At 44.7% G+C, this 15,152-nt stretch overlaps 1 protein-coding gene across 4 annotated transcripts in view; it reads right to left on the bottom strand.

Moving 5' to 3' along the window:
* Positions 1-14,936, bottom strand: part of DGKH (diacylglycerol kinase eta) — a 172,687-nt gene extending 157,751 nt beyond the window's left edge. For all 4 annotated transcript variants that reach the window (XM_082053712.1, XM_082053713.1, XM_082053715.1 and 1 more), the window contains exons 1-2: positions 14,761-14,936; positions 7,453-7,635 (exon numbers count right to left, since the gene is read on the bottom strand). In XM_082053712.1, coding sequence (XP_081909838.1) covers positions 7,453-7,635; positions 14,761-14,817 — 240 coding nt within the window. In that variant the 5' untranslated portion in view covers positions 14,818-14,936. The remainder of the gene's footprint in view (positions 1-7,452; positions 7,636-14,760) is intronic.
* Positions 14,937-15,152: the final 216 nt, after the last annotated feature.

The raw sequence follows: 15,152 nt of genomic DNA, 5'->3' as shown, positions 1-15,152 counted from the left end.
GAAATTTTTATGGCCCGCATCCAATGAGCACTTAAGGGCCGGCTTAATTTTAAGAAGTAATTAATCATATAAAAGTGTACAGGACTGAAGTGTTTCAGTATGTGCTTAAATGTTTTACTAGAATAAACTTCTTATTTTATTTTAAATAGCATCCAATGCAGTAGTCTTATTTTTTACCATACGAATTAAATAATATTTATTTTCAGTCAGCATTAAGCTTGTTTGCTGTGATAAATGCAATGTTTACATTAAGAAGAAATGAAGCTTCTTTTTATCATTATGTAGAAGATCTAAGTTATGGATGCTCCCAAGCCAGGCTTTTTTTTGCCATTGCTAGAAAACTGAGAGTTGTGGCTTGAACTTAGGATAGCAGAGCTACGGTTACTGCACTGCTATTTACTAGCTTGTTCTTAGGTTTTTAGAGGAAGATTTCAGACAATGCAACTTACTTTTTGGAGGCATGAGAGGAAAGGATAAAACAGTAATGTAAGAAGGTGCCAAATACAAAAGTGAAAGAAAGTTCTTTCTTTGCATAAAAGACAAAGTCCAGGTACCAATGTATCAAACTGAAAAAAATTAACAAAGCTAGCCACACTGTCAATAATTTTATAGCATCATATCCACCTACATTACAAATACCTGTGTAGAATCTCAAAAACGTAATGGCCAACCAGAACAAAATATTGGTCTTGTGGGTCCTCCACCAGTGAGCTACCGAGCTACCTTCACAAGACACCAAACTACGTCTTAATTATCCCTATCCCAGAAAAACATCCAAAACAGCAGAACGACTACAGAAACATTATTTTGTAGCCAAAACTCCATATCCTGAGCTTCAATGAATACACACACAAACACACAACACTCTACATTATCTTCTTCTTGAACTTAGATTTTGAGGTCTCCAGACTTCTTGTTCTATAGATCCCTTACCAGAAGCATGGTTGGTCAGAGTTCAAAGAAAATGACAGTAACATTAGTTTTGTTTTGGTTTGTTTTTTTTTTAAGTTAACCTTTTGGAGCATTCCAGAGCAAGAATATTAGTCTAAACTGCCTTTTATCATCTTCAGCCAGTCAAGAGGACTCAATGCTTCTCTTCAGATAAAGACTTTGTGATGGCCAGACAGACTATTCTTTTGATCACTGCTTCAATTACAAAATCACTGTAATTCTACATATTCAGCTACAGATACCCAGACTAACTTGGCTAGTCCAGCTAGTCATACAGTAGTCATACAGCAGTCATACAGCAGTCTTGCATCTTGGATTCTGATGTAACTGCTGGAAACAATTCAAAACGTCCACAAATTATCTATATAGCTTTACATGGATAAAGACCCACTACAGAACAGTCCTTTCTTGAGTGAGCTCTGACGTGGCTGTTATGTGTCTTCAGGACTGTGCGCATGAAGTTCACAAGATAAGGCATCTCAGAAAGGGATTCCCAGTTGTCACTCGTTCTTCAATTAGTCTCTTCTTGTGACTCTTAAAATGAGGGATTTTCTCTAAGCTACACAACAAACTCAGTGTGTTTCACCTGATCTTTTTGTCAGAAAAGCACTCCTCAGCTCCTTTGGGAAAAGAAAACACAAAACAATCAAAATCTCTTACATTAAAGGATTGAGAGTATGATTATCTCCTCTTTTTCCACATTCACAGCTGACCAGCTGGCTGGGGCAGGGTGGGGTGAGGGGAAGTATAATTCACTTATCTTTCAATACAAAGTAGCATTAATCCTTCAAAGAGTCTAGAAAAGGAAAGGAAAAAACCAAAACAAAACAAAAAAACACCAAAAGTAACATTTTCTTCCAAGATGTGCTTCCAAATATCTACTAAAAAACATTACAAGCCCCGCCTTTCTGGTACTTAGCTAGCAATTTAAGCTTTGCCAATGCATGCATCACTAAAATGCCTTAGCAGATTTCATTTCAGTTTTATACAAACATGTGTCAGAATTTGGAGTGGTAATGACCACTGTGCCTTAAATAGTGTAACTCTTTCCACTCTAAGTCTGCTCGCTTCTACATAGTGTGTTCAGTCATCTTTAACTTTCCAAAACTCCTATATCTTTGGCTAAAATTTTCCATTAATGGACCCTTTTTTGAAAGCTTATGTAGACACACAGCGAGTATGAGAAGCAACAAATACTGCACACCATTTCACGCTAAAACCTGGTTTGCTTCTTCCAGGCATACTCTAGAACTGAATAATATATTTATATATGTACATGAAACCTTAAATATATTACTCTGTGCATGAGTGCATTTGTCTGCATGTATCAGGAGCATATACTGATGAACTGAGTCTGAAGAGGGAATCAAATTTGCCAGATCTTTTACAACAGTTGTGAAAAAAAGTTGGTGAAGCATTTCACTAAGGATGGATATACCGTGCATGCACTCATCCACCAATTGAACTGCACAGTGAATATTAGGGAAAATAGAAACACTGCAGACAGATACCCTGCAGCACCCTTCCACCTTTTCTGTAGGCACGACCAGGTGCCAAGAACCTGAGGATAAGCGCTGTGCATTTGGTCGCTTCTGTTCTGCTCCACGCTGTGTAAACACAATGGTAAAGTTTGGTGACACGACATGTATGACTGCAATTGAAAAATAAGCTGCAAATTACAATGATGTTGAAGTTATGCGGATTCAGACAATCCTAACGCACACACAGGTTCCCCATTAGGGATAAATTTGTTACTGTGGCATTTTCCTGGGAACTTCTGGTACATAAAAATCAGGTTTCCTTAACCAGAAAGGAATCAAACACTATTTAGCTGAGTAAACCAGGAATTAGCAAATAATAAAAGCTACAAAAAGCAGATTACATTGCGGAGAATGGTGTTTGTGAAGCCCACGGCTGGTATCAACCACAGCACTTTACATTTAGGTGAATTAACAAGCTATAGCAATCGCACAGAAATGTGCACCAAAAACAAACAGGAAGTGACTACTGGGACTTGGCACCATCAAATGTCACCATATGGAAAAGGTTAGAAACTTTTTGAAGGCTGTTCCTAAATGGCTGGTGTTATCCACTACGGCAAATAAAAACACAGTGGGGAATTTAATTAATTTAGTTTTATTACTCCATAATTACTTAGGATACCTAAAAAATATATAAATCAAGATAATTCTAGTAACAACTCGTTCCATTTAACTAAGCAACACTGTGTCATCTCCATTAACTATAACACATCCGTGTTTCTGAACATCTCCCATATCACAGCAATTTCATTATTAACAAAAACCACTGGGGGTGAAGGAGAGGAAGAAACTATTCTCCCAAATACATTACAAGTGTATTTATCTCATTTAATACACCCTGTTTTCTTGCATTTCCTGATTTATATTTTCTGCTCCAGAACGTCTGCTTCATCCAAAAAAAAACCCGGGTCAGATACCCAATCACAGATTTGAGATCAAAACACATACCCAGCAGAGCTTTCCCATTAACTGCACATGGACCCATTAAAGCAGGAAGCCAGGTCAGCGATGCAAGTGCTATTCTTCATATCCACTTTTTAGCAGAGAATATTCAAGACCAGAGAAGGAACTACAACCGTGCACATCTGACAACTCTACTTCCAAGTATCCAGGGACCGTTTCATTTATTAATGTTGTGCTCGCCCCTAAGATGAGCAGAATTTTAAAAGTGTCAACTCTAATTTGATCCTTCCTTCTCGACAGGCCCCAGCTATCAAGAACTGAAGCAAGACCATCTTTGTAAGGAACATATTTTGCACTACAGCGATTAATTTTAAAGAAACTACAATCCCACTCATGACAGGCAGAGCTTTCAGGCTGCAACTCCAGAGAACCAAAGTCATCTGTTTCATTTAAGAAAGGCATCAACGCTGCTTGTCTTAACCAGCATCTTTAAAAGTTAAGAAGACAAATTTCACATAGGCGCATGAAGAACTTCGCACAACTTAAATCCCTAATATAACACTGTACAGCATCACATATGCTACTGCAAAACTGGCTAGTTTTCCAAAGTCCTCACAAAAACAAAATACATATTTCAAATATCTTTTTTACCAATAGTAAAAATTTTATGCACTAAATATTCAGGTCTCCCAGAGGGAGGGAAATTGTGGGTAGACATCATGAAGTCAATAATTGTTCCAATGCTCTCCATTGGGGAGCAATTCAGCTCAACTGCTCGAATTTCACAAGGTACCTGCCACCTGTTTTATTCCCTTGCGTTTCCTCGGGGAACACATAGGAGCTCCACAGATGCAACAGCTTCCAGGGTGAGGTTTGAAGAGGATGGCTTTAACCTCCCAAAAGTGCTAATTAATTTGGGTCCTGACTCCCCTAACAACACCTTCTGCTACAGAGTCACTCAAAACCACGTACAGAGCTTGAGCAAACAGGTCATAGGTACAAACAAGGTGTTTAGTCCTCTGTACCACAACTCCTTCTCAGGTTTGCAGACATCAAAACATGTTGCTCTCAAAGTTTTCTGTTCAAGGAAATTAATAATGGCCATATTTTGAGACAGACATGCCTTTAGAGTATTCTAAAAATGTGAGGAGTACATACACATAAACCAAAAATACAGCCAGAATAGAAGGGACATACATGTCCAGCTCTATCAGCTATCTGTTTCTCATAGCAATTTAGGGTAAAAGTAGTTTTGCTGAAATCAAGTTAGCAGTTTGCAGAGGAAGTTGCTCTCCAGTGTGGGCAAGTTACAGCAAAATTGAACAAAAGACTTCTAAGTAGAACTGTGAGCATACAACCAGCTTATCACAAACAAGCAATGAACTCGGTGTAATTATATCTGCCAATATAGTATTCTTTCACTTTCCCATTCCATTTTTCATCCCCTGGCCTCAGTCAAATAATTAAATTGTTTTTATTTAGGAAGAAGGCAAAGTTTAAAAACTCCCTTTGAGCACTACAGGTGTTACAAATCTTTAGAGACTTACATTTGTGCTAGCAAAAGGGGTTTGCTTTCATACATACATTTGCTAAATCTTATTATACACACGTTAAAAAAAAATCCACTCCTGAATGATTCTGTCAGCAAAGTATCACCATATGGTGGCTTTCACAAATGATCAACTGTACCGAAACATCTAAAAATAACGTCTTCCTTAAGTAAAATAAAAACAATTACCAGCAGAGACTTTTGGGTACAGTTCTGGGCTAAGGAATCAATACCACGTTGCTGAAATGCTTCAAGTAAGTATATGAGCAACCTCTAGAGAAAAACAGAGCATTCAGCAGCCCACAGGCATCAATGATAAATGCAATATACATGTTTTGGGTTCTTCCAAAAGTCTATTTTATGTAAGACAAACCAAATCCATTTAATTAAAACCTTAGCTTACAAACACATTCACGGAGTAAGTGAAGCTTAACAAATCTAATTTGAATGAAAGGGACTAGCTGCGTAAAAGAGCAGCTCCCTGATGTTCCTTGCTCTAGTGGTTTCATGTAACCACTGATCACCAACTACTACAACAGCAAACATACAACACCCTGAACTAAATGGGAGTTGTCTGTTCTAAATATAGCCACTTTTAAATAATGCATTGCGAGTTATAAAATAAAGTGCTACTGAATTATTTAATATGGGTCTCATCTTTAACAAAGATATATCACTTTTAATTAAATTGAAAGAAAGATATTTATATTCGGGGTTGCATATTGTTGTAAGTTGCAACCAGTAAAGCAGCACTTTATGACTCCAATTATGTCAGCAGTCAGTTTTTCCTATATATATCTGATTCACAGAAATAGAACTGAGACACAAACTAAGATAAGCAAAAGGATCACTTGTAGAGCTGCTTAGAACTTCAGGCGATCCCAGCTTTGCATTCACTCACAGCCCTCAGACACAGAATATCCCACCAACCTGTAACAGTTGGTAAGAATTGGCTGGGATCTCATGCTCACAAACCTGCTTCAATAACCTTCATAATCCACATTTTCCTTACACAAGTATCAATCTCCATGAGAGCAAACCCTTGAACACACTTAACACCACTACAGCTAATAAAGCATCATATTCTGTCACTTTTAAAACATTTTGAAGACCGCCACACAGAAGTGGTATTAAAGCTGAAAGTTTGTGTAGGACTATGTTTTCAACATGATGCAATAGTCGTATATTATGTACTATAATAACCCTTCAGTCAGGCCTAATATCTGCAAATGCAAAATTAACATTTAGCAATAAAACGGGATGACACGTCACATTTAGGAGGCTGCCGGAAAAAATGGCTTTTCACCTCGCATAATGGGATAATACTACTGTTTAACAACAAATGCTTTCTGTTTAAAGGTGGCTGTCTCTTGAATGTATGTAGCGTGTGAAGCAAAAGCTCAAAGGAAGAATGGCCTCAATCTGACAGGACTCCACAAACAACCCCTTAATAACTTTAATGGGTGCTCTGTAAAGGAAACACCACCACATGACCTATTGTGTAGAAACCAAAATGTAAGTGTGATCTGCCTGGGCTTGCATGGAGTCAAACAGCAAAAAAATTGATCTTGATGTCACTGCACCCAATGGGGCTTTGTGCAGACCCCCTCACGGAACGTGGACCACGCTTTGCAGAAAGTCACGGGATCCTTCTACACAAAGAGTAAGTCAGGTCTCGTTATTTTTGTACTTTTAAATGCATGCTTGTTGAAGCGCATTTTACAGGAAAAAAAAAAAAAAGTGATGTAAATACATCATCCATCAAAAAGTCAACTCAACCAGGACCACCTCAGCCAGAAAAAAAAAAAAACCCTGCATTAACCTGACATTTTGACAGCTGCTTTACCTCTCCAGCCCCGCCAGCCAGGAGGATGCAGAGCAGTTCGCTCCCGTCCCGCCAGGTGCCTTTCGAACTGGAAACCGCGTTCCCTCCCCCGCGGCGCTCCCGCTCCCGAACGGGATGGAGCCCGATGTGGCACCGCGGAGCGCACGGCGGCCGCCCCCCCGGGGCCGGGGGGGAAGAAGATGAGCGGGCAGGGGAGGGGGGGGAAAGGAAAGTTGGTGAGGAAGGGCTGGCTGAAGCAGCCCCCCCCCGCGCTGTGAGGCAGGGCGGGATCCCCGCGGTAGCGGTGCCCGCCGCCGAGGAAGAGGAGCCGGAGGGGAGGCAGCCCCGCCGCTTCCCCCCACACCCAGGACGCCAGGCAGGGCAGGGCGGCTGCCGGGGCAGGCGGCTTCCCCTCCGGCCCCGCGGAGCTGCGCCGCCCCGGGGGGCTCTTCCTGCCAGACGGGGACAGATGTGGACGCAACAGCTGGACGGGGAGGAGGGGAGAGGGAAGGAAGGAAGAGGCACGGCCGCCTCACCGCTCCCCCCCTCCCGCCGCCGCCGCTCCCGGGGATGCGGGCGGGATGCAGCGGCCGCCCCCGGCTCCGGGCTGCCCCCGCTCTAGGATGGGGATGGAGAAACTTGCCCCGGAGGCAGCGGGGCTCGCCGGCTCCTGCCCCCCTTACCTTGCTGCGGATCTGGCCCGAGGTGGACACTTTCCGGATGAGTTTCTGGGGGCCCTCGTGCTCCCCTTCGCTGTCCGACGACTCGTCCGCCGGTCCCGCCGCCGCCGGGGGTTGGGGCTGGGGTTGCTGCGGGATCCCGGCGCCGCTCATCCCGGCCTCGGCCCCGGCCATCTTCCCGGACTCCTGCCGAGAGAAAGCACACGAGTCCGGCTCAGCCAGGGCAGCCGCTGCCGCTCCCCTCCCCGGGGAGGAGGAGGCGGTGCGGGAGGGTGGGGAAAGAGGCGGCGCGGGGGGGAGGAGACGGAGGCGGCGGGGACAGAGCCGGGCGCTGGGGGAGCGGAGCGGACCGCCCGGCCGCCATCTTCCGCCGCCCCCTGACGGGGAAAGGCCGCGCTCCCGCCTCGGCCACGGCGGCCGCCGCTGCCCTCTCGCAGGGCGCCGGGGCGCCGCCACCCGCCGGCGGGCGGAGCCGGGGCGGACGGGCCCGGCCCCCCGCACCCCTGCGGCCGGGGAGCCGAGCGGCCGGCGGCTGCAGGGGGCGCCGAGCGGCGGCGGGTGGCGGTGCCGCCCCGCTGCCCGGGCCGGCTCGGGGCGGGGGGACCCGCCAAAGGTGAGCGGCGGTGCCGGGGGATGATGAGTCCGAGAGGCGAAACTGGCGAAGGCGGGTGGGAAGGGTCCCCGGTGCCCCCCGCACCTGCACGGGCGGCCCCCCGTGTTTCGGGGGACGGGACGAGGCACGGGCAGGCAGCCGCCCGCTGGCATCCCAGCGTCTCCCGATCGCACCGCTGGCGAACCCCACCGGCTGGCTTATGGAACCGGGTGGCGGCGGAAAGCCAAGTTGTGAACGTTTCACACAAGAACAGCGCAACCATCCGGCTCTGAACACGGGTGGGCTTCCCACGCTTTGTCCGGTCACGGCGTCGCCCGCCCTTGGGAGCTCAGGGTTTCTTCTGGCGACTGGATGGACAGTGCCTAAAGCAATGGGTTCCTTATCCACATCTCCAACGCGGCAATCCCGCGGTATCCTCCAGCGCTGGACAATTTTGGCAAATGCATACATTGCTTTCCAGTTGTTTTCTCCTCTTTGTTTAATTTTCTTATTACTCTACTTGTTTCTGCCTTTGTAAAATAGAAGCTTTTCCTTTCAGGGAAATAAAGGGTCATTTTTCCCTTTTAATCTCAGATCTGGCAGCTCACACGCTCTCGAAATGTCACCACGTGTTCTGAATTGTGGGACTTCAAAATTACTGTGGCTTGTATGTAGTCAGTGTTCAAAATAAGCATTTAAATCACAGCAATACTAAATAAAACACACAGCTCCTAGCTGCATGGACCGGATTAAACATAAGAAAGCAATCAATACTTGTGGCTTCTATATTCCCACAATTCTATTTATATTTCTAGAAAGGGAACTGACATCTCTTAATATGCTAACATAATGCTGCAGTACCTAAATACAAAGCAGTTCATGAGAAACAAAAACAAACCCATAGTGTACAACCTATCCTACACCACAGACACCTTGCCATGATCTTAATTTCGTATGTTCTGGAGTATCCCATTTATTTTATTTGGGCTTTTATTCATAGTAGGGGAAATTTTTCCATGAAGCCTTGCAGCTCCTGTGGCTTAATTCTGTGCTACTGCACCAGGTACTTCAAGTGTGATTCTACTACCTTCCTCGACGTAGGATCGCTTCTATTAAGTTAGATTTTTTAAATGGTCAACATTTCTATTATGTTATATTTTAAAGGAATTTTGATCATATTACCTACATTCCCTATTAGAATAATAATAGGGCATAAATCCTGCCATTAATACCACATCTCAAAATAGACGAAGTTCTCATACAGTGCCTTTTCATTACAGGTTAATTGTGAAACTAAGGCATGACTCTGTCTTGTCTCACTCCTCACCTGAGGGAGTCTTCCTTTTGCAAAAACATGGGATCAAATTTGGGCAAGCACAAGTATGTACTGCTCTCAATGAATTAATTTAGGTCACGGCTAGGAAGAAAGATAGGTTAAGAGCAAAGTTTATGGACATTTGTTCTTTCCATCCTCCTTTCCTCCCCTTCACATTAATTTCAGGAATAGCAAATTACACCAGAACTTGTCTCTCTGCAGTTCCTGGAGTCTTTTGAAGGTGAATGACAAGTGAACATTGCAAGAGGATGACAAGACAGAGTTTGCTAATTAACGCCAACATGTATTATATGTAATTGGGACTGTGATTTGAGGAACACTTAGTGCTAACAGAACGCCAGCAAGACTAACTCCATTTAATTCAACTGATTTAAACGGCGCTAGCTGAACAACACTAGTTACTGTTAGAACTGTTCCCATACTAAAAAAGCATTCAAAAGATCGGTGCATGTGACTGCCATGTATTCGTATCACATCCTGTGTGAAGTTACATGCAAAACTGTTTACAAGTAGACCTTTCAACCACAGAGGATACCTTTCCAAATTCAGTTGAAAAGGAGAAATGAGACAGCGAGGGAAAAGGCACACAAAGACAGCATATTACTCAAGTGTATGGTTTAAGATTGCTACATTTGAACTCAGGGAGATAATGAAGTTGATTCTATTGGTGAACCAAAATTTACACCTTTGGTGTTTGTTTGCTTGTTTGTTTTTAATAAAACATCATCTGGTTGCTTGTTTCTTAAATATTTAGATCTCAGTCCTAAAAACTGTAGGTGGTTCAAGTGTATTTCCAAAAACAGCCTTCCATTGAAGTTTTGAAACAACAAACATACTGCACCAGTGTCTTCCAGACTGAGACACTAATCTGGTTTGTTTTCAAACAGCTTTTACAATTGGTTACACTGCAAGCCAATTTAAAAACTCATCTTGAATTTTATAAATTCAAATGAATTTATAAATTCAAACTTAGCAATGGATGTAAATGCTTTGTTTTATCATACATTACATGGAAAAACAGAAACAAGTTAATAATTTGGGTTTTAAATATAACAATTCCCATGACGTCCAGTGGCTATTACAATGCCAGCAGAGGAGCTGGACATCTCTTTAGGTACCTGCACAGACACGTCGTATTTCCTTCACTAGATTTCATGTCAAATACATAAAAACTGGTAAAAGTCTATCTGTATGTGAAATGGGGAAGAAATACAACTCTTCAACTTCTGTTCATTCAGAGTTTAACTATCGGCCCCAGCTTCTGCACCATACAGAGGGCATCACATGTCCTCATGTGGGCTACGCCATTGTGATCTTCCTCTCTCCTGACTGCCCAAACAAAAAGATTGGGTTACAAGGAGGGAACACACCAGCCTTTCACTTCCAAGTGAGTCTCTTTCATCATATCTTGATAAACATCAGACCGCTATGAAAAAAAAAATTAAAAATGAAGTACTAGTTATGTTCTCTCAGGTCACTGAATGTTGTGAAGGTTTTAGTAGTAATGACCTAAATCTGCAAATGATAGGAAATGTCCCACAAGTATGGTTCAATGAGAATATGGTTTCTGCAAAGTATGTAGTGGAATCTGCAAAATTACAGGCTCTAAAATCTGTAATCAGCTAATATGTACAGAGTTCTTCAAAATGGAGAAACAAAACAAATGTTACGAATTGCTGACAGTACCCAAGTCATTCATTCATGTTAGCATAGAAATTTGTTTCTACAAATATATACGTAGTCCATGCATGAAGACAGCTTTAAAGATATCACCATTTCCACATGTTCTGCTTTCTAAAGGCGTTAATAGATAATCAGGGTCCAGTTCCAGCCTCTACCAAGGTAAAGCTGCCTAAAACAATGATGAAACTTTGCCTCAGTAAGGACTGCCAACATGACTTGCATCTCTTCATCTCACAGCTGAGATTCTCCCAGGTGGTCGATGTCAGATTCAGCGTGAGGAATATTGAATAGCACATTTCAGCTCAGTGAATACGGCTATGGATACTGTGGTACAAAAGGGTACCACTAGACTGCTGCAAGTCAGGGTCTTCAAGAATTTGAGGCTATATGCAGCCTTTAAAAAAAAACCCAAGTAAAGTATTTGCGTGTGCTGTGTCTTTCATTTAATGTAGTCAGTTTCACGCTTCTTAGTAATTGCCTTAAGTTTCCTAACTGAAACAAGGGACGCTTGGTGAAAAGTGTAAAGAAATGTTCCATTTAAAGGGAGGTGCTCAACTGATACAAAAACAGCTCTGCTGACATCATTTGTGCTATGGCAATTGATATCAGCTGATGATCTACCCTTTATATTCAAAGAAGCTCAAAGTGCTGGGTAAATATATGCACTGTGAGAACGCTTTAACTCGACCACATCCAGTCCCAATAATAGAATATGTGTCACCAAAACGCATATGCAATGTAGAAAAAACTCCAAATACACAAGCACTCTATCTGAGCTGGAGATTATAATGCAGATTAACGCACTATTTGATACCAGGAACATAAATGATTCCAGCTCTAATATCGATCCCTTTGTAACAGGCATATTTACCTCTTTTTCTCCAGGTCACTTTGGCATTTATAAACTGAAGGGTAACACTTTTTCTTCCTCCACCTCAAAAAGTTGTTCTGAAGGGATCTGGATGAACAGTGGTATGTGTGACAGGTTAACAATGCATTATTCATCATGTTTAAAAGACTTTATTGAATCTTTCCTAATTCTGGTGGTTAATGATAACTATAGTTTTTAACTGGGCTCTTCAGACTGAGGAAATTAATTTCAGGTCTGCCTGTCTGAACTCCTTCTGCAGATCAAGTTAGTGATGATAACACTTTTTGCCTTCCTTACTTACCAAAGTGGAAGTCAAAATATAACAAAATGTATGCATATCGCAGTTAAAAAGAGTTACTACCTGTAGGTTACAAAAAACGTGCTGAATGCTTCAGAGTGAAAAGGTGTCAAACTGTCGAGCTCACCAAAATAAAGAGTCAGTTTGCAAATGTGTTAGGACCCATCTATGCATTTCAAGGGAAAGGTAAAGTCAAGACTCAAGTCTCATACAAATTATGAAAGTCAGGTCTAGAACTTTGCAAGACATATATTATGTATATTTTGAGTACAAAGCCACCGAATCTCTCTTGGAAGAATGCAGGATGAGCTTTACATTTTCTGTTACTTTTACTTAGCTCCATCACAGAGGGCCTAATGCAGATCTTACTGGAGTGAGGAAGAGGTTTTCCATTCAAAAGTGATATGTGAATTAAAGAAAGGATTTTATAGAAATTAGAAGCTGCACACGAACAAGTCCAACCCTGAAAGTCAAAGGAGAAGTTGTGGCTCCATTTGATGCCAGTTATCAGTTATTTCTCCAAACAGCCATCGGAACAGCACTTCTCAATGACTTCTGACCATTTGCATAGATAATTAACTTGTACAGATTCAAAACCTGCAAGAAATAGTTTCCCCTATCCTGCGGCTCTTTTTCAGTGTTTGAAGAGGGAGGAAGAGGTCTGGGTGCTTTTTTTTTCCCCTCATCATGCAGTTCTTCACTTGAATCTCCCTTTGCCCCCATTGTAATAAAAAGCCTGCTAATGAGTAGATACAAAGAAGAACAATGTGGCTTCTGCCACGGAGACTATTTATTTTACAAGCAGGTTACCAGGTAAAGGATTGAGTAGTTTTGCTGAAATTAGAGTCTTGTAAAGGAAATCAGTGCAGGGGTTAACCTTAAAAATGCATTCATGTCTGTACTCTTCAACAAATGCAGCAATGAAATGACAGACGTGACCCAAATCCTGTCCCTTAATGGGGGAGGGGGAGATGGAGGGGGAAAAAAAGAAGAAAAAAAAAAAAAAGAAGATATGTGTTCCTTGTTTATCTGAGCCCTGCACACAGAAGGAAATGGGTTTGGATACTTCAGCCAGGTCTCCACATTTCCAAGCAGAGGGGCTGCGATCCATCTGCCTCCAGAGTTTCAGCTGAGTTTTGGATGCCGGCAGCCAATTTAAATGGCACTGTTTAACAGGATAATGCGTTTGCGGGAATCAGCTTCCCCGCCTTCCTCTCATGATGTCTTCATCTCTCCAGGCAAAAATCTCGGGTTTCCCTTGCCTGATCCTTTTGGTGTCAGCTCCATGTTACTGGAACACGCATACAGCTGTTTTCCCTATCGCAGCTGCATCTCCAGCAGCAGCTTCAGGGCTTGAGGACTGCAGAGGGCACTGAAATGGGATGTTCACAACAAAAATGGGGCTAATAAAAATGTATTTGGGAGGGTTACAAATCTTAACAGGGAAGAAGGTGAACTTAGTTCACTGTGGGTATCTCCAGGGCTGGGCTGCCGCTGTCCCAGGAACAGGGAGACCCAGCCACCCAAACAAGAGCTCTCTCCCAGCTGCTCTTTAAAACTGGCTTTACAAGTAAAACCCAGGGGCCCTAGATCAACACAAGGAGTTGGCAAAACATGGCACAGCCATCTAAAGGGGAGCTTGGCAATGACGTGGCTCTGTGCTTCGCATCGCCTCACCAGGTTCAGGGCCAGAGACAGCCTAGCCTTGACCTCTCAGATAGCGTGAAATCTCCCAAGCAGCTACCCGAAGTCTATTTTTAGCCCTGCCTGATGTGTGTGTGTGTTTGCACAATGGAGGAAAGCCTAGCGGCAGCACCAGACGGCCCTGAAAAGGGAAATCTGATTTTATCACCTGCTGGCGATGCTGGTGACTCTATTTCCTCTGCTTTGGAAGGAGGGTCCCCGAGCTGCTTAAACAAACAGCAAAGCCACCGAACCGCAGCTTCCCTCCTGGCCAGTTTAAACAACCCTCTCCCTTCCTAGCCGCTGAAAGGCACCCAGCTCCCACGCACCCCACAAAGCAGCGGGGTACCCCGGCCCTGGCCCGCTTTGCCACTGCGCCGTGACGGGGGTGATTCTCAGCCTGGCTACACAAGAAGGGGAAAAAAAGTGTCTCTTTCTGGAAACCACCTCCCAACACCGGACACGTTGCTTTTGCTCTGCTAAGAGCGTTTAACGGTATCAACATCCAGCCCCCCCCCCGGCAAAGTTGAAGGCAAGGCTCTCGGTGCTAATCCTAGGCTTTCCACCCGGGCAGTGAAACTCAGAAAGGGCAATGAACTCCCCCTTCCCCAGAGGGACGAGCCCGCCAGCAAATGGCCGGACACGGCGGGGGCGAAAGGCTCCCACCCCGCGGGGAGAGGACGAGAGCCGGCGGGCAGGCTCCGGTGCGGAGCGGGGTCGGGAGAAGGGAAGGGGCGGGGGGGAGAGGGGCACCAATAAAGATGACAGCCCGACCCCCCGGCTGAACAATACAGGCAGGAAAAAGGGTAGGAAATGCCTATGCAACTGCAAGGCACGCATGTACCTACCAGTTCCTCCCAGGCGGGGCTGCGGGCGCTATAGCAAGGGTACCCATGCTCTTCCATCCCCCCGCAGCAGGTCCCCTGCCCCCGCGAGGAGAGCGCCCACGGGCAGCGGAGCGGGTCCCGCCGGGCTGCGCTCCCTCCTGCCGCTACTCCGGCTGACAGTGCTTCCCCAGCGCCGCTCGTCCTCCTCCCTCACCCCCGGCCCTGCTCCTCCCTTTTTCTCCCCCGGCCTCGTCCAGGCCCCCTCCTCCCTCCTCGCCCGGCTCTCCTCCCTCCCACAGCCACCGGGCTCAGCCCCGGCTCCCGGGGGAGCCGGCCTGCAGCTGCCGCGCCGCTCACATCGCCACCGCCGCCGTGCCCTCCGGTGCACGGCGCCGAGCCCGCCCCCGCCGCCC

This window comes from Streptopelia decaocto, assembly GCF_964273445.1.
Source record: "Streptopelia decaocto genome assembly, chromosome: 1".
NCBI classification, from domain to species: domain Eukaryota; kingdom Metazoa; phylum Chordata; class Aves; order Columbiformes; family Columbidae; genus Streptopelia; species Streptopelia decaocto.
Note: the sequence above shows the minus strand (reverse complement) of the source record. Positions and strands in the feature narration are given on the sequence as shown.